The following is a 20,067-nucleotide window of genomic DNA, read 5'->3' on the forward strand; positions in this document are numbered from 1 at the left end:
TATCCTGGGTAGTTCTATCTATTCTGGTCCAATCAGTTTCCTTTGCAGGCACCTTTCCTTTCAGATGTAACATTACCTGATTGTATTTGTTCATTACATCATCAGAAGGAGCTCCTGTAATAGGATCCCTCGCGTATTCCTCACTAGGCCAACCAATCGCAATTTTACATTCTGTCCACAAGTCTACAGGAACTACTATATTGAAAAACCCATCCAGATCTTTCCACAGGCACTTTTGTACCTTCACAAACCTTTCTACCTGCCTGTACCAATCCACTGGTTTATCTCGTAGTTTTGGAAAATCATTGGTAAATGACACAATATCCTGTCGAGACCATGGAACATGTACATATTTCCCACCTGGCACTTCTCGCATAGGATATAATTTCTCTGCCTTGTCTGCTTCTTTTAAGACGAACTCAGAAGCCATCTGTTTTGACCTGATTTCCTCCTTTTTCTTTGCCCACCTGGCTTTCCACTTTTCTAGTTCTCCCCATTTTTGCAACAGATTCACTAATTCTCTGATCTGTACCTTCTTCCCTGATACATTCATATTTTCCAGATCTTTGTCTGAGAACTCTGCTCTGTAGGGTTTCTGCAATGATTTAGATTTCCCAATATCAATTCCCATACTAGCCGCGGTGTCCACTAACTTCTCATGGAACACCCTAGTATTACGAGTGATGCTCTTACAGATAAACAGCAATTCTTCTTCAGAGAAAGTATTTAGTCTGTCTAACCCTACAGTCCCAGCCATCAGTTCTTCCAATTCTATTCTTAATTTGTAAATATCTAGGGGTTTCGACAGGGAATTTGGTTTCTCTAGTTCTCGACTCCATCTCTCGATTTCCTCAGGAGTTACTACAGTGGCACGTTTAGTACCGGAAGCTGACTCAATCTGCACTTCTCCTGAACTGAAAGGAGTGTTCCTTCTCTGTGAACCCCTTTCCAGCTCCCTTACCGGCAAATCCATCAAGGAAATTACAGATTTGCATTCGCTTGCCTGATCATCTACAATTAAAGGCTCTTTTCTTGGCTGTACTACAGCCGGGGTAATAATCGGGTGTCTTGGGCACCCCTGTTTATCCCCATACAGAGAAACAACTGGTCCAATAGTTACTGGGATAGTCAGGGCTTCAGGACTTGTATTTAGCTGGGAGATTTTCTGAATTAATTCTGTTCTCTGTTTAATTAATGCCTCTTGCTCTCTCTCCTGTAGTATTCTTTCCAGACTTATTTCAGGTACTATTTGCGGAGTCAGGGTCGGGGCAGTTGGATGCGTCATACTTGGTCCCTCACCATAATTAGGTTTCATAAAGGGATTTCCTGTGCTTAAAGGTCTTGGCATCTCCTGATAAGGAGGTACTTGACAGCCGTCTCTTACATTTGCAGGTCTAGACCCTTCCTGGTAAGGAGGTCTCAGGCAAGCATCCCCTACACTAGAAGATCGAGGTCCTTCATTATAAGGAGGTGGATTTTTCATGAACAAGTCATCCAACAAATCATCATCTGAATCCCCACTGGTTCCCCAATGTTTAGTTTTTTCTGTCTTTTTCCCTCCCACTGGTTCTCCTAGTGCCATCATGGGGTACAGTCCTTCTACTATCATATTCTGCCTCCATTCTTTCATTCTTTTTTCTCAGGTTTCGGGTTTTACTTTAGGATACCATTTGGTTAACCCTTTATCCATTCGGGGCTTGTCTCTCTCAAAAGCCTCTATCTCCCATTCCTCTAAAGCTTCATACTGTGTCAGTCTGGGTCTGGGATGCAACTCATTCATTCGGGTTCTCAGATTGAATAGAATTCTGCCATTAAATGTACCGTCTAACGGAAATGCTAAAATTCCGTCATTTTTGGTATATTCCACCCAATTTTCCAACCATACACAAGAGTGGTACCCTTTATCAAACATCATGAAAGATGCGGGGGTATTAGGTGGCGGGATGACAACACCTTCTCTAGTTTTGATGGGCTTGTCTTTTTTGAAATAATTCTTCACTTTGTCTACTAAAGTCATTTTTCTCTTGCTTCCGTACATAATGTCGTATCTACGACCCTTCCACTTCTCTTTTCCAACCCCTAAATATTTTGGATCAGGTCTAGTCTCCGGGTTAGTTATATGCCACATATACTTTTTCGCGAGCGATTCTGTTTACAAAATCACTCCCAATTCAAATGCGTCTTATATTTTTGTGCCTCCAATCAAGTGGGCGATTTCAAATAGTCTCGACCAATGGGTGCGCGGCCTTTTTCGTGAGACAAGTTCTCACGCTTCGGCACTCACCCCTCCTTTACAATACTAGCTCCGCTACACACCCGCTGTCTCTACCAATCCCAGCGCTGCACAGAGTGACGTCAGAGCAGCTCCGCCACTGACTCCCTCCTTCACAAGGTAACGGAAATTTTTCTTTCTTTCTTAAAGTGCAAGTGCGTTATTTAATTTACAACGTAAAAACATTCGCCACTGTACTCGAGTGTCTAGAAAAGAAAGATTCTTTCACTGCAAGTAAACTACTTCCATTTACTTTTCAAATACTACGAGTAGATCTCTTCTGCCTACCCTTCACTCAAGCATCAGAGAACCTGCTACTTCTTCGACTCATCCACTTCTTTCCGGGATATATACTAAGTCTAAAGTTTCACTAGCGAACTCTTTTGCTAACAATCAAGCTTAGACGAACCTGCTACTCCTTCCGTGTGACCCTTACTAGGTTATATCACAATAGAAGTTTTGCCAGCGACCTCTTCGCTACCATTTATTCAATCACACATTCAGAAAACCCTAATTAGTGCTTCCAGTTCTACCTAACCTGCACCAATTTTCCTCTAGCCAGTGACCTCAAAGCGAAGTGGATTCTCCTCACCACTCACTATTCAATTCCCCAGGGATTCCAGACAACATATAACAATCACTAGCGAGTGGATTAGTACATATATCAATATAGCAGCAAGAAAAACAATTTAAAACATTTCATAATTTTTAAAGCAAAAACATTTCACGGGATTGATCAATCTAGCAGCAAATAAAAATATTCACAGTTTAGCAGCAAAAATCTCTTTAGCAGCATCCAACCTACCTAACTTTAACTAGTCCCTAAGCATTTTCCTCAACTAGTCCCTAACCATCCTCTGGCTACCAGAAAAATACTGATAGAGCGCGCAGGTCACCCGACTAATTAATTTTACCATACACGTATCCGGCCCATAAAATTTGGTTTCACCATACTCATAGATCAGGTGACCTTACGCTCTAGCTACCAGTATCCCAGTTCCTTCCTATTTCATTTCCTGTGTACCCGACTTACCATTCCACTATTACGGGTACCTAATGACCACAACGGATCAGGGAGATAGCTGTGAAGAAAAAGGCAGACACCAAAACCTCTATACTTTATATATTCAATATTGTACTTTCATAATAACCACAAACTCAAGAAGTTTCGAAAACCTTTATCTAAAATTCATCAAGCTCAGAAAACATGAGGTTTACAACGAGCAAGCAATCGATAACCAGAATTACAAAGAGCACGTATCCATAAAGGAAGTAAATAAAACCAACCATTTGTGAATCTAAAGGGAGGTAAGAACAGGGAACATGCTAGACAGCAGTTTCAGAATTTAGACTTAAAATGAAGTGGCTAGTGAACGGGGGAAAACAAGGGGCATGCTAGAATAACAATCATAAAGTATGATCTTTCAGCTGGCAATGCGGAAAGCATGGAAAATCAATATGCAAAGAAATGTCTTTATTAAAGCAAAAGAAAGGAATACATAGAAGATGCGGAGTAGACTTTTTCAGCACTATATTTACCTAGAGTGATGTGAAGACTAACCCTGGCCACGGGTCAGTTAAGGACAGGAGGAACCCCGAGGAAGGACAGTCGCCAATAGGACAGCAAGGACGGAAGGGACACCCCAGGACAGGACAGGAAACCCAGATTAGGATCAGGACAGGACCACCAAGGGAAGACCAGCACCCGCAGTTCCGAAGCAACGCCTGCGCTCCACCCTCTCTGCAGCTATCAGTCAGAACCCTGATTGGGTTATCGAACTCCCCAGCAAAGTGCTCCGCCAGCACTTAAGGTTTTCTTAACAAAACCCTTGAGTCTATGGAAATTTCGGACAGAGTGCTCCGCAGCCTTCGGTATCAAGTCACCTATTGAGTGCGTTGGGTCAGTGACAGGTCAGCTATTCGGACAAGTCGGACAATTTCTCTGGCTAAACCTAGGCTAGTTATACTGTTTTCGGGTCAGTGTACCACCCCCCAAATGTTGCAAGTGTAAGAATCCCCAGTTTCGATTGGTCCCCAAGTAGGATAGGTCAACACACCAATCATATTTCATTCCTACAAGCCTGCATTTACATACTCTGGGACCGCCTATTGAATTTGGGGTTCCCATGACCTAACATTCTTATTACAATAGCACATCTATGAATTATGATACATTGAAAGCAATTCAATGCTTGGGGGAGAGGGGTTGGCCTAACGGCTAAGGCGCTCGACCTCGGACCTGGGGATCTGGGATCGAGTCTCGGTAACGACGCCAAAAACCCCCTGTGATTCTGGGCAAATCACTTAGGGCCAGATGTAGGTAAAACTTATTTACCGATTCTTAATTACCGAATTTTACCGATTCGGTAATTAAGAATCGGTAAATAAGAAGTGGGGGTATGTAGGAACATCCAGATGTTCCAGTTACCGAATCGTTAAGAATCGGTATTTACCGATTCGGTAAATACCGACCGGTAATGCTCCATTCATTCCTATGGGCTTTGAAGCCCATAGGAATGAATGGGGTATTACCGGTCGGTATTTACCGATTCGGTAAATACCGATTTTGACAAGGGTGCAGGGGGTGTCACTTTGACACCCTCTAGCACCCCCACAAAAGGTTCGGGGGCCATATGGCAGGCATACCTGCCCTAAGGGCAGGTCTGCCTGTCATATGGCACAGGTGTGCATGCACACATGTGCATGCACACCTGAATCGGTATTTTAACATCAAATACAATTTGATGGTAAAATACCGATTTTGTAGGCCTTGTGGGACTCAGAAGAGTCCCACCTACATATCAATTTTACCGAATCGGTAAATATACCGGTCGGTAAATTTACCGACCGGTATATTTACCGAATCGGTAAAATTACCGATTTTCCCTGTTTACCTGCCCCTACATATCAAATGCCAAATACCGGTCGGTAATGGCCGAATTCGGCCGTTACCGACCGGTAAAACCCTACCTACATCTGGCCCTTAATCTCCCCGTGCCTAAAAAAAAAAAAAAAAATGAAAGTGTGTCCTCATGTAACGTAACTGGTGCTATGTAAAGCGCTCTGATAACTGATTCGGTTCGGTTCTAGTTCGCGCTATATAAAACTCCGAGAAAAAAATAAAAAATAAAAAAATAAAAATTCAGCTTCTTCTGCTAGGCGAAGGTGCATCTTCCCAGGCACATCTTGGCTGGGACTTCGGGTTGGCAGAATTTCAGTGCCACCGGCAGAGGACTGTCATTCGCAGAAGGGCTGTTCAATATGGAATCACGAGAGCTCCTCAGACCCCCAAGAATGCGGTACATGGAAAGTAAGCGAAAACAATTTAGAAATACAGGAAAAAGCGAATACACTGTATACCATGAATATCTACTCTTTACCCCTTACTTTATATTAACTATAGCATTAATGTTAGAGGCACATGAAACAGTAGCGCAAAAGCAGCAGCGCAAGCTTCGGCATGTGAGAACACAAAGCGGCCATCTTAAGTCGAGTGCGCAAGTGCAAAAGATTCCCACCAGAACTGCGAGTACATCACATCACGTGATTGTGACCGACGCATGCGCAGCAGAAAACCCCGCTAAGCCGCGGCCATTTTAATGACAAGCGTTATTAAGGTTAATACACACATATGCAAGCGTCTCTGGGACACCCAAAATGTCAGAATAAAGGGGAAATTAGTAAGACAAACAGGTTGAGTTAATTTATTATAATTATTCGAGGTTCATGAGTACAAGCAAGTCGCGTAACGTGCGAATCCTTGCTCCATCAGGAGCACAGTCTGCGCTCTCTGCTGTGTACTCCCACCTGTCTCTGTCAGATGGCAGGAGTGACAAGCTCCTTGGTCAGCCATCCCTGCAGTACCACTAGCCCTTTCCCACCATCTAACCCCCTCTTTCTCTCCCTTTCAGAAGTCCAGATATATCTGTGTAACCAGGTCCACTTTGGATACATCAACGTCCCAACACCCCCACACCAGACCCTAGAGGACGAACGACTCAACTTCGTGCACCTAAAGCTGGAAGCCCTGGGTGAGTACTGGGGTGTGGGGGTGTCACACTGGAAGTCCTGGGTGAGTCCTGGGGTGTGGGGGTGTCACACTGGAAGCCCTGGGTGAGTCCTGGGGGTGTGGGGGTGTCACACTGGAAGCCCTGGGTGAGTCCTGGGGTGTGGGGGTGTCACACTGGAAGCCCTGGGTGAGTCCTGGGGGTGTGGGGGTGTCACACTGGAAGCCCTGGCTGAGTCCTGGGGGTGTGGGGGTGTCACACTGGAAGCCCTGGGTGAGTCCTGGGGGTGTGGGGGTGTCACACTGGAAGCCCTGGGTGAGTCCTGGGGTGTGAGGGTGTCACACTGGAAGCCCTGGGTGAGTCCTGGGGGTGTGGGGGTGTCACACTGGAAGCCCTGGGTGAGTCCTGGGGTGTGGGGGTGTCACACTGGAAGCCCTGGGTGAGTCCTGGGGGTGTGGGGGTGTCACACTGGAAGCCCTGGGTGAGTCCTGGGGTGTGGGGGTGTCACACTGGAAGCACTGGGTGAGTCCTGGGGGTGTGGGGGTGTCACACTGGAAGCCCTGGGTGAGTCCTGGGGGTGTGGGGGTGTCACACTGGAAGCCCTGGGTGAGTCCTGGGGTGTGGGGGTGTCACACTGGAAGCCCTGGGTGAGTCCTGGGGGTGTGGGGGTGTCACACTGGAAGCCCTGGGTGAGTCCTGGGGTGTGGGGGTGTCACACTGGAAGCCCTGGGTGAGTCCTGGGGGTGTGGGGGTGTCACACTGGAAGCACTGGGTGAGTCCTGGGGGTGTGGGGGTGTCACACTGGAAGCCCTGGGTGTGTTCTGGGGTTGTCGGTGTCACACTGGAAGCACTGGGTGAGTCATTGGGGTTTGGGGGTGTCACACTGGAAGCCCTGGGTGAGTCCTGGGGTGTGGGGTGTCACACTGGAAGCACTGGGTGAGTCCTGGGGTGTGGGGGTGTCACACTGGAAGCCCTGGGTGAGTCCTGGGGTGTGGGGTCTCACACTGGAAGCACTGGGTGAGTCCTGGGGTGTGGGGGTGTCGTACTGGAAGCACTGGGTGAGTCCTGGGGTGTGGGGGTGTCACACTGGAAGCCCTGGGTGAGTCCTGGGGGTGTGGGGTGTCACACTGGAAGCACTGGGAGGGGCTGAAGCTGGACATAGCAGGTCAGTTCTGGGGATTGGGGGCTCTGGCTGAGGCTGAGGGTGAGCCCTGTGTCTTCATGAAGGAGTCGCTGAAGGAGGGACTTGTGCTGGAGACCCAGAGGTGAGCCCTGGGAGGAGGCGCCTGCAGGAGTCCTAGGTGACCCATGGGGTATGCAGGGGTTCATGCTGGAGGCCTAAAGGTGAGCCCTCCAGGGAGGAGATTGTACTGGAGACCAGTGGTGAGTCCTGGGAGGGGGCTCCTGCAGGATAAACCTTGGTGACTCTCTGGAGGCAATGGGGTTGTCCTAGGGGTGGCTTTCTTGAGACCTAGGTTAACCCATGGGGTAGCCTCTCAGGTCAGTCCTTAAAGGGGTGTTATGCTGGAGGCTCTGGTTTAGTCCCTAGAGAGGGGGTATGTTTGAGGCCCTGTGTAACCCATGGGAGAGCCTCATAGGTCAGTGTTTGATGGGGGAGTCATCCTGTAGGCGTTGGGTGAGTCCTTGGAGGCGGGGCATGCTTGAGGCGCTGGGTGAGTCCTTGGAGAGGGGGGCATGCTTGAGGCCCTGGGTGAGTCCTTGGAAAGGGGGGCATGCTTGAGGCCCTGGGTGAGTCCTTGGAGGCAGGGCATGCTTGAGGCATTGAGTGAGTCCTTGGAGGCAGGGCATGCTTGAGGCATTGGGTGAGTCCTTGGAGGCAGGGCATGCTTGAGGCGTTGGGTGAGTCCTTGGAGGCAGGGCATGCTTGAGGCCTTGGGTGAGTCCTTGGAAAGGGGGGCATGCTTGAGGCCCTGGGTGAGTCCTTGGAGGCAGGGCATGCTTGAGGCATTGGGTGAGTCCTTGGAGGCAGGGCATGCTTGAGGCGTTGGGTGAGTCCTTGGAGGCAGGGCATGCTTGAGGCCTTGGGTGAGTCCTTGGAGGCGGGGCATGCTTGAGGCATTGGGTGAGTCCTTGGAGGCAGGGCATGCTTGAGGCGTTGGGTGAGTCCTTGGAGGCAGAGCATGCTTGAGGCGTTGGGTGAGTCCTTGGAGGCAGGGCATGCTTGAGGCGTTGGGTGAGACCTTGGAGGCAGGACATGCTTGAGGCGTTGGGTGAGTCCTTGGAGGCAGGGCATGTTTGAGACGTTGGGTGAGTCCTTGGAGGCAGGGCATGCTTGAGGCCTTGGGTGAGTCCTTGGAGAGGGGTGTGTGCTTGAGGCGTTGGGTGAGTCCTTGGAGAGGGGCAGTATGCTTGAGGCCTTGGGTGAGTCCTTGGAGGCGGGGCATGCTTGAGGCATTGGGTGAGTCCTTGGAGGCAGGGCATGCTTGAGGCGTTGGGTGAGTCCTTGGAGGCAGGGCATGCTTGAGGCCTTGGGTGAGTCCTTGGAGAGGGGGGCATGCTTGAGGCGTTGGGTGAGTCCTTGAAAGCAGGGCATGCTTGAGGCGTTGGGTGAGTCCTTGGAGGCAGGGCATGCTTGAGGCCTTGGGTGAGTCCTTGGAGAGGGGGGCATGCTTGAGGCCTTGGGTGAGTCCTTGGAGAGGGGGGTGTGCTTGAGGCCCTGGGTGAGTCCTTGGAGAGGAGGGCATGCTTGAGGCCCTGGGTGAGTCCTTGGAGAGGGGGGAATGCTTGAGGCCCTGGGTGAGTCCTTGGAGAGGGGGGCATGCTTGAGGCCCTGGGTGAGTCCTTGGAGAGGAGTGTGTGCTTGAGTTTATTCCAGGCCTTGGCGCCCAAGAAGAAAAGAGATTAACCACCTTTGGTCGCCAGCTTAAATCTAGGTGTTACCAACAAGTTCTGATTTGCAGACCTCAGGCAGCGCGTGGGCTGGTAATGTTTAAAGCCATTGGACAAGTATCTAGGCCCTTGCTGTTGGAGAGCTCTGAAGGTAATCAGAAGAATCTTAAACAGGATCCGTTTGCAGATCGGTAACCAATGAAGCGCCTTAAGCGCGGCCGAGGCAGATGACTTGCGAGGCCAGCGTAACACCAAACGGGCAGTTGCATGCTGGACCATCTGCAGCCTGTGGAGAACGGACTTATTTGCTCCCGCATACAGGCCATTGCAGTAGTCCAGTCTAGATGTTATCAGGGCAACTGCTACCGTTTTCCTTGCTGACAAAGGAAGAAAATCAAAAAACTTCCTCAAAGATCTAATAATATGGAAACAAGTGCCGGCCACGGCCACCGCTTGTTGTTTAAAAGACAGCTGGTCATCGAATTTAATGCCCAAATTTCGAGCAGAAGAGATGGTATTTGGAGGGGCTTCAGCATCATCAGGCCACCAGTCTTTCGGGGAAAACAGATTTTGAGAGCCGAACGGCAGAATTTCCGTCTTACCGGAATTACATTTGAGGTGATTGTTATTCATCCACTCAAAAGTAGCCGTTAGGCAGTTTTTCAGGTTTTCCTCGGCCCCAGGCAGTTCTCTATCCAGGACCAGGATAAGCTGTGTGTCGTCAGCATATGATATTGTGCTAATCTGGTAAATGTAATGTTGGACTTGTAAATGTGTGTTGGACTTGTAAAGCGCACAGCTGCCCGTAAGCGTCCCGGCGCTTGCTTAGGGAACCCGTCCTGGTATTCCCCTGTGAGAAACCCCGGCAGGGTGTCCACAAGGTGAAAGCCAGGCATCCCGCCACAAGGGGCCGTAGTGGAGATTAAGCAAGCTATTGCCCAGAGTCGCAGAGTGTGACCCCGTGAGTTGAGTAGGCACCAGAGCGAGAATTGTCGAGTCCGTGGAATTTTGAGCCCGAGACCCGCCGAGGCAGGGAATTGAACCCTGGTCCACGGTTGATCTCAGCTTCCGGGTCTGCCGCCTCTAACCACTGAGCCACGCTTCTCCCCACTGAGCCACGCTAGGAAACGATTAGCTCAATCAGGGGCACCATATACAAATTAAAGAGTACAGGGCTCAGACTGGAGCCCTGGGGGACTCCTGAGCTGATAACTTTAGCTTCAGATTGAAACTGGCCCAGAACCGTGACTTGGCGCCTGTTGTTAAGAAAATTTCGGACCCACGCCAATGCCACCCCTCCTATTCCTGCGTTAACCAAACGGTCCACTAAGATGGTGTGTGAGACCGTATCGAAGGCCGCCGATAGATCGAGTAAAATCAAGACGGCCTTCTTTCCCTGATCCACAGCCATTCGTAGGGTCTCTGCCGTAAACAGCAGGGCTGATTCGGTGGAATGTTTCGAACGGAACCCTGATTGGTTAGGGTGCAGGATGTCATTCTCCTCCAGAAAATTCGTAAGCTGGTTATTAACCAACTTTTCCATCAGTTTAAACACCAGGGGGAGCAGGGAAATAGGACGCAGGTTGGAAAGGGTGGTCGGGTTAGGCAAAGACTTTTTCTGGAGAGGCTTGACCACTGCAAGCTTCCATTCACTTGGAATTTCTCCCGTGGCCAGAGATGAATTGATGATGCTGTTAATAGTGGGATTAACCACCTCCACTAAAGCCTGCAAAACCGAAGGTGGGCACGGATCGAAAGAGGATCCAGATTTGCTTGCTAAAATGGCTTTGTTAGTATCCTCTAAAGAGATAGGGGCAAATGAGTCCAAGCAGGGGGAGCTAGTTGATGTCCTACCCAACTCCGTCTGTTCCAAATTCCTAAAAGAGGAAGACACAGGAGGAAAAACATTCACAGTATCCAAGATCTTATTTTCAAAATAATTAGCAATGGCATTACAGAGAAGTTGGGATTGGAGAATTTCCTGCTAGAGGGCTGAAGGGTTAATGAAATGGTTTACTATCTTAAAAATTTCCTTTTGGCCATTTCCAGGGGTAGATATCGCTTGCAGGTAGTGGGCTTTTTTAGCTAGCTTAATTGCTACATGATACCGTCTTCTAGCAGATTTATAAGCTTCATGGGCAGCAGCCTCGTAGTTTCTACGCCACCTCCGCTCCAATGCTCTCACTTCACCTAACTCCATTTTTAGAGCTAGCGAAAACCATGGGGCGCTCTTTTTACTTTTTGAGCCGCCTACAGTTTTACTGCATGTTGGGACTAAAAAGTTCCCCACTGTAGTTATCCAGTCGCAGAATTGCTGATTGTCCGTGGAAGTATGACCTGTTAGGGTAGGCTTGTTTTCTTTTAACTTCTCTACCAGATCTAACCTTGTAGACTAATTCCTCCACACTGGTTTGCCTACAGCGTCTGTTTTATTCCTACTATTTACAGGAGCATTATGTTTCAAAGAGAGGTCAAATGGAATTAGATTATGATCGGACCATATTTGAGGGCAAGGAGATTTAACTATTAGCCTATCTGAGTTAGAGCAGATGCAATCTAAGACATTATTATTATTATTATTATTATAAAGTTTTGTATAGCGCGAACAAGACCCGTAGGTATCAGAGCGCTTGACATAAAAGGTGTAGGAGAAAGACATATATATATCAGACCATTATACAGACAACAAATATGAGGTAGGTGATAAATATACAGTACGTGTGCAGTTAGCGTTGATAGTTAATGGTGGGTATACTTCTATCATAGGTAGAATGTGTGAGCAGGTATGATAGTTAAGTCATTATCAGCTCGTGATTGTTCAATCTAGGTAGTATATTTCTTCATCAGAAAGCTCTTCACTTCTTGCTTAAATGATGCCACATTTTGGATCTTCCTGACATGCCCTGCTATATGTGTGGGTTCCAAGGTGAGAAGGGTAAGGCCCAGGACATTAATAGTGTCCATAAAGCAACTTACTCCCGGCTCTCTAGGAGAGTCTAAGTGGAGTTTCAAGTCCCCTAAGACTGTAAAATGGGCAAACCTAGACACCAGGTCGCTCAATACCTCTCCTAGACTCTCTAGAAACTCAGTAGGTGGCCCAGGGGGGCGATAAATTAGAGCACCAGAAAAGGTAAAAGAGTCGTGAATACCTAGGCAGAAGGCCATGGCCTCTGCCCCTTTAATGTCTGGTAACTCATGGTGTGTGCTTGAGGCGCTGGGTGAGTCCTTGGAGGCAGGACATGCTTGAGGCCCTGGGTGAGTCCTTGGAGGCAGGGCATGCTTGAGGCCCTGGGTGAGTCCTTGGAGAGGAGGGCATGCTTGAGGCCCTGGGTGAGTCCTTGGAGAGGGGGGAATGCTTGAGGCCCTGGGTGAGTCCTTGGAGAGGGGGGAATGCTTGAGGCCTTGGGTGAGTCCTTGGAGAGGGGGGAATGCTTGAGGCCCTGGGTGAGTCCTTGGAGAGGGGGGAATGCTTGAGGCCTTGGGTGAGTCCTTGGAGAGGGGCGGAATGCTTGAGGCCCTGGGTGAGTCCTTGGAGAGGGGCGGAATGCTTGAGGCCCTGGGTGAGTCCTTGGAGAGGGGTGTGTGCTTGAGGCCCTGGGTGAGTCCTTGGAGAGGGGGGAATGCTTGAGGCCTTGGGTGAGTCCTTGGAGAGGGGGGAATGCTTGAGGCCTTGGGTGAGTCCTTGGAGAGGGGGGAATGCTTGAGGCCTTGGGTGAGTCCTTGGAGAGGGGGGAATGCTTGAGGCCTTGGGTGAGTCCTTGGAGAGGGGGGAATGCTTGAGGCCTTGGGTGAGTCCTTGGAGAGGGGGGAATGCTTGAGGCCCTGGGTGAGTCCTTGCGGAGGGGGGCATGCTTGAGGCAGTTGGTGAGTCCTTGGAGAGGGGGAGCATGCTTGAGTGAGTCCTTGGAGAGGGGCGGAATGCTTGAGGCCCTGGGTGAATCATTGGAAAGGGGGGCATGCTTGAGACCCTGAATGAGTCCTTGGAGAGGGGGGCTTGCGCCAGGCCCCGGCAACCCACGGGCAACCCGCGGAGTAGCCTCTTAGGTCAGTCCTTGAAGGGGAGTCATGCTTGAGGGCCTATGTGAGTCCTTGGAGAGGGGCGGAATGCTTGAGGCCCTGGGTGAATCATTGGAAAGGGGGGCATGCTTGAGACCCTGAATGAGTCCTTGGAGAGGGGGGCTTGCGCCAGGCCCCGGCAACCCACGGGCAACCCGCGGAGTAGCCTCTTAGGTCAGTCCTTGAAGGGGAGTCATGCTGGAGGCCCTGGGTGAGTCCTTAAAGAGGTGGGGAATGCTTGAGGGCCTGGGTGAGTCCTTAGAGAGGGCAGCATGCTTGCGGCCCTGGGTTAGTCTGTGGGGAGGGGGGCTTGCACGAGGCTCCGAGCACACCCCAGCGAAGGGGAGTCATGCTGTAGGCCTTGAGTGAGTCCTTGAGGGGGTATGCTTGAGGCCATGGGTAACCCTTGAAGCAGCCTCTTCTATCAGTCCTTGAAGGAGAAGTCATGCTGCAGACCCTTGGAGAGGGTAAAGGAAGAAGAATCCTTCCAGGTGGTGGATGTGAGTCATGGGTTTATGAAGAAGTATCCTCCAGGTGGTATGGCTGAGTCATGGGCAAAGGAAGAAGTATCCTCCAGGTGGTATGGCTGAGTCATGGGCAAAGGAAGAAGTATCCTCCAGGTGGTATGGCTGAGTCATGGGCAAAGGAAGAAGTATCCTCCAGGTGGTATGGCTGAGTCATGGGTTTATGAAGAAGAATCATTCTAGGTGGTGTGGCTGTCATGGGCAAAGGAATAAGAATCCTTCCTGGTGGTGTAGATAGGGTCTTGGTCTGAGGATGAACCAGATGATATCTGAGGTGGGCGTATATGGGACATTGCCAAAAAGATTATTGATGTCAATGGCATTCTAACTTTAATGGATGGAAAATCGGACACATTTTCGAAGACGACCTGGTCTGCCAAACTCCAAACTCTAAATAAGGATGGACCTGATGATTGCGAGATCATGGCTTGGGAGTCAAGTCATTGGGCGGGCGTGGCTGAATGTGAGGTTAGGGGTATCTTGGGGGTCAAGACTTGCTGCTGTGATTATAGACTTGGTGGAGGATGAACTTTGTGATGGGATCTTGGCTTGGGGGCAACTTGTGGGGTGTCACTGAGTCTTATGTCAACGAGCGGTCCTGGTAATGTGGCTGAGACATGGGAAAGGGGTCATGCTGGTGTGTTAGAATCATGGGTTGGGTCACCTTGGGGTGTTTGAGGTGTGCGTGAACGAAGGCTACAGGGTGCTAGCTAGGTTGAGTGGCGGGAGAGTCAGGGCTGGAGTGCTGGTGTATGATGTTCCTCTCGAGTCGATCCTTGATCGTTGATGTGAATGAATGCTCATTGTTATAAGGAGCTCATTGAGCCCAGCAGCGCTGGCACGTGCTGCCTTTCTAAGATCTCCTCTCTTTGCCTTGCAGTGTATGGACACCCCATGGCTCCTTCCCAGTACGTCCACGTGCCCCCTAAACATCCAGACAAAATGGGCTTTGGAGAGGTAAGGGTGCGTTCGGCTCTTGCTTGTTCCTTGTTGACCTGGAACCTCTTCTCATCTTTGGAGAGTTTGTACTTTGCATTATGCATTTCTTCCCTATGTACGGTGCCAGTTACATGAGTCCAGAACCCCAGTTATTACTCATTGGGTTCACTTGACACTCTTGGGGCTCCCTGACTACAAGCTATCTGCAATGTCCACTAAGGCCTCTCACCCTGCAGGCTTTGCCCCCCACCTGGTCCACTCTGAACTCTGGGGGTTCCATAGCATTTGCAGATCGGCTCCTTGCCATGAGTCGATGAGGGTAGGGGAGCTCCGGCACTTTTACAGGTTCACTCTTCTCAATGAACTCCTGGCGTCTGCTCACAATCACAGACTGGTTTGAATGTCTCACTGTGGCTCTTGTCTCTCTTTTTTTTGGGATGGATACAGGTTTTCCTGATTAACCTGCTTCGGCGTCCAGACCGGCGGCAACGAATGCTGGACTCGCTCTATGAGCAGGAGATCAGCTGCATTGTCTTCGAAGCCATAGATGGCAGGTGAGAGTTCACTGGAGGGTTACTGAGGTCTTGGACGGAAGGTGAGAGTATACAGTTCAGACACAGCCATATGCAAATCACTCTTGATCCTGTGCCTCATGGGAACAGTCCAGCCCGTACTACCAAGCCATGTCTTCCCTGGACCGGAATCAAGCATCCTGGAACCGGTTTCAGGGTATGACCCCTCATCAGCAAGGCTTGCTTGAATCCAGTGGCAAAGTGAGCAAGGGGCCCATGTCTGGGCATATCTTGCCAACTTAGGGCAAACAAAGCAAACACAAGGAGATGATGGGTGGAGTGCTGAAACTTTTCAGACACTCACCCCTACTCACAGAAAAAAAACTTGAATTTAGGCCTAGATCTCTGTACTAGAGTGAATGTATGACATTGTTCTGCATTCTGTCCATCAATTGTTCTTTTTGCATTTGTGACCCCTAATGGAACGGGTATGCCCAGACGTGGGTCCCATGCTCTCCATACCACTGGAGTCAAGCTATCCTGGATGATGAGGGGTCCTAGGATGCTTGTTTCCAGTCCATGGAGGCCCTGGCCTGGCAGTTCAGGCTGGACTGTTCCCATGAGGCACAGGGTCAAGACTGATTTGCATATGGTTGGGTCCAAACTGGAATGGCATGGCGAGCAAAAAAACAATGGATTTAGGCCCAGATCTCTGTACTGGGGTGAATGTATAACATTGTTCTACATTCTGTCCATCTATTGTTCTTTTTGTACTTGAGAGGTTGTCACAAGGCCACTGATGGCCGATAGATGTAAGTGGGGGGTAGCCTGAAGAGGTAGAAGCCCGAGGGCTATTGATGGCTGATGACCACTAGTATAGCGGAAGTGTGCAGGGTCACCAGCAACGCCGGAGGACGATTCAATCAATCAATCAATCATTCAGGGAATTTGTAATTTGTAGAGCGCACTACTCACCCGTGAGGGTCTCAAGGCGCTGAGGGGGGGGGGGGGGAGGGGTGCTGCTACTTCTCGAATAGCCAGGTCTTGAGTAGTCTCCTGAAGGTTAGCAGGTCCGGATCTGCCGTAGGTGGATGCGGAGGGTGTTCCAGGTCTTGGCGGTGAGGTGGGAGATTGATCTGCCACCGGAGGTCGCTCTTCGGATGCGGGGGACGGTAGCGAGGGCGTGGTCGGCGGAGCAGAGCTGGCGGTTTGGGGTGTAGAAGGTGAGTCATCTGTTGAGGTATGCTGGTCCGGGGGTCGTGGAGTGCCTTGTGTGCGTGGGTGAGGAGCTTGAAGGTGATCCTCTTGTTGACGGGCAGTCAGTGCAGGTCTCTCAGGTGGGGTGTGATGTGGCTGTGTCGAGGGATGTCGAGGATCATGCGGGCAGAGGCGTCTGTATGCGTTGCATTTGTTTGATCAGTTTGGCTGGGGCTCCCGCGTAGAGGGCGTTTCCATAGTCCAGTCTGCTGCTGACGTGGGCCTGGGTGACCGTTCTTCTTGTGTCTGTGGGGATCCACCTGTAGATCTTGCGGAGCATGCGGAGGGTGTTGAAGCAGGAGGATGAGACGGCGTTGACTTGCTTGGTCATGGAGAGCGTTGAGTTGAGGATGAAATCCCAGGTTGCGTGCATGGTCGGTGGTGTCGGTGCTGCTCCCAGGACGGTCGGCCACCAGGAGTCGTCCCATGCTGAGGGGGTGGTGCCGAGGACAAAGACCCCCGTCTTGTCCGAGTTCAGCATCAGACGGCTGTGCTTCATCCATTCAGCGACGGCTTTCATTCCTTCGTGGTGGTTGGTTTTGGCGGTGAGGGTTCCTTGGTGAGGGAGAGGATCAGCTGTGTCTCGTCGGTGTAGATGATGTTGAGGTCGTGCAGTCTGGCGACGTAGGCGAGCAGGGCCATGTAGATGTGGAACAATGTCGGGCTGAGGGATGATCCTTGGGGTACGATGCATTGGATGATCTTGAAGGCTTTGGAATGGAAAGGGGGGCGGCGGACGCTCTGCGTTCTGCCGGAGAGGGAGGAGGTGGTCCAGTCCAGTGCTTCGCCTCGGACTCCTGCGTCGTGGAGGCGAGTGCGTAGGGTGCGGTGGCAGACTGTGTCGAAGGCGGCTGATAGGTCCAGGAGGATGAGGGCTGCAGTTTTGCCGTTGTCCAGCAGGGCCCTGATGTCATCGGTGGCGGCGATGAGGGCAGTTTTGGTGCTGTGGTTGCTGCGAAACCCGGATTGGGACCGGTCCAGGATGTTGTTCTCCTCGAGGTAGCGGGTCAGCTGTTTGTTGACGCTTTTCTCGATGACCTTTGCCGTGAACGGGAGCAGGGAGAAGGGCCGGAAGTTCCTGAGGTCCCTCAGATCTGCCTTGGCTTTCTTGAGCAAGGCGTTAATCTCGGTGTGCTTCCAGCTCTCCCCGGGAAGGTCGCAGTCTCGAAGGAGATGTTGATGGCCTTGCGGAGATGGGGTGCGATGGTGGCGCTGGCTTTGTTGAAGATGTGGTGTGGGCACGGGTCTGATGGGGAGCTGGAGTGGATGGTGTTCAAGATTTTGATGGTGTTGTCGTTGTTGATGTTAGTCCAGGTGAGCAGGGGGCCGCTGTGGGTGGTGGCCGTGGAGTCTGAGGTGTTGTTGGCTGTTGTGGTGGTCTGGTTGTCGAAGCTGCAAAAACAACAATGATGGACAGAATGTGGATCAATGTCACACATTCACCCCAGTCAAAAGATCTGGGCCCAAATCCATCGTTTTTCCACTCCACACCAACCTGGGTTAGACAATGGCGATATGCAAATCAGCGCTGACCCTGTGCCCCATGGGAACAGTCCATGGTTGTCGAAGCTGTCATGGATGTTTGCGATCTTGCGATGGAAGAAGGTGGCAAGGGAGTTGCACAGGTCTTGCGATGGTGGGATGTCGTTGGTGTTGGAGCTGGGGTTAGAGAGTTCCTTCAAGATGTTGAAGAGCTCTTTGCTGTTGTGTACGTTGTTGTCGAGGCGGTACTTGAAGGATGTCCTTTCGGTGGATCTGATGAGGTGATGGTTTTGGCACACGATGTTCTTGGTTCTACGGTGTCTGTTCGCGGTGCCATTTCTTCTCTAGTTTTCGGCAGGTTTGTTTGGAGGTCAGGAGGTCCGCGGAGAACCAGCTGGCATTCTTGTTGGTGTGTAGCACCAGGTGTACAGGTTCACCTACAGATCTATAGCAACAGGTGCACAGGTTGTAGCACCAGGTGTATAACACCAGGGGGTCAAGTACAGGGGTATAACACCAGGTGTACATTTACAGGTGTATAGCACCAGGTGTACAGGTGCAGCTACATATGTATAACAACAGGTACACAGGTTGTAGAACCACGTTTATAGCACCAGGTGTACAGGTACAAGTGTATAACACCAGGTGCACAGGTACAGGTGTATAACACCAGGTGTACAGGTACAAGTGTATAACACCAGGTGCACAGGTACAGGTGTATAGGACCAGGGGCACAGGTACAGGTGTATAGCACCAGGTGTACAGGTGCAGCTACATATGTATAACAGGTGCACAGGTTGTAGCACCACGTTTATAGCACCAGGTGTACAGGTACAAGTGTATAACACCAGGTGCACAGCTACAGGTGTATAGCACCAGGTGTACAGGTACGAGTGTATAACACCAGGTGCACAGGTACAGGTGTATAACACCAGGTGTACAGGTACAAGTGTATAACACCAGGTGCACAGGTACAGGTGTATAGCACCAGGTGCACAAGTACAGGTGTATAGCACCAGGTTTACAGGTGCAGCTACATATGTATGACAACAGGTGCACAGGTTGTAGCACCACGTTTATAGCACCAGGTGTACAGGTACAAGTGTATAACACCAGGTCCACAGGACAGGTGTATAGCACCAGGTGTACAGGTACAGGTATATAGCACCAGGTGTACAGGTACAAGTGTATAGCACCAGGTGCACAGGTACAAGTGTATAACACCAGGTGCACAGGTACAAGTGTATAACACCAGGTGCACAGGTACAGGTGTATAACACCAGGTGTACAGGTACAAGTGTATAACACCAGGTGCACAGGTACAAGTGTATAACACCAGGTGCACAGGTACAGGTGTATAGCACCAGGTGTACAGGTACAGTGTATAGCACCAGGTGTACAGGTACAAGTGTATAGCACCAGGTGTACAGGTACAAGTGTATAACACCAGGTGCACAGGTACAGGTGTATAGCACCAGGTGTACAGGTGCAGCTACATATGTATAACAACAGGTGCACAGGTTGTAGCACCACGTTTATAGCACCAGGTGTACAGGTACAAGTGTATAACACCAGGTCCACAGGACAGGTGTATAGCACCAGGTGTACAGGTACAGGTATATAGCACCAGGTGTACAGGTACAAGTGTATAACACCAGGTGCACAGGTACAAGTGTATAACACCAGGTGCACAGGTTCAAGTGTATAGCACCAGGTGTACAGGTACAGGTGTATAACACCAGGTGTACAGGTACAAGTGTATAACACCAGGTGCACAGGTACAGGTGTATAGCACCAGGTGTACAGGTACAGTGTATAGCACCAGGTGTACAGGTACAAGTGTATAGCACCAGGTGTACAGGTACAAGTGTATAACACCAGGTGCACAGGTACAGGTGTATAGCACCAGGTGTACAGGTACAGGTGTATAGCACCAGGTGTACAGGTACAGGTGCATAACACCAGGTGTACAGGTGCAGATACAGATGTATAGCAACAGGTGCACAGGTGCAGACAAAGGCCATAGACCCGTGGGGGCTGTTCCAGGCTGAAACATGTTGACCCAACCACTAAGCGTCTTGGGCCAGTGACTCATCCACTAAAAAACGCTTTGCTTTTAGACTTATCCCTATCCTACATCTTTCCCACAATAAAGATTCACCTAAAGT

The 20,067-nt window shown here is 50.3% G+C and overlaps 1 protein-coding gene across 1 annotated transcript in view; it reads left to right on the plus strand.

The window, feature by feature from the left end:
• LOC144761117 (putative inactive glycosyltransferase 25 family member 3) overlaps positions 1-20,067 on the plus strand; it is a 165,393-nt gene that overhangs the window by 85,765 nt on the left and 59,561 nt on the right. Inside the window, exons 6-8 of the mRNA XM_078646574.1 lie at positions 6,184-6,303; positions 14,590-14,666; positions 15,096-15,202. Coding sequence (XP_078502700.1) covers positions 6,184-6,303; positions 14,590-14,666; positions 15,096-15,202 — 304 coding nt within the window. The remainder of the gene's footprint in view (positions 1-6,183; positions 6,304-14,589; positions 14,667-15,095; positions 15,203-20,067) is intronic.

The sequence above is a fragment of the Lissotriton helveticus genome, chromosome 5_2 (genome assembly GCF_964261635.1).
Source record: "Lissotriton helveticus chromosome 5_2, aLisHel1.1, whole genome shotgun sequence".
Taxonomy (NCBI): Eukaryota; Metazoa; Chordata; class Amphibia; order Caudata; family Salamandridae; genus Lissotriton; species Lissotriton helveticus.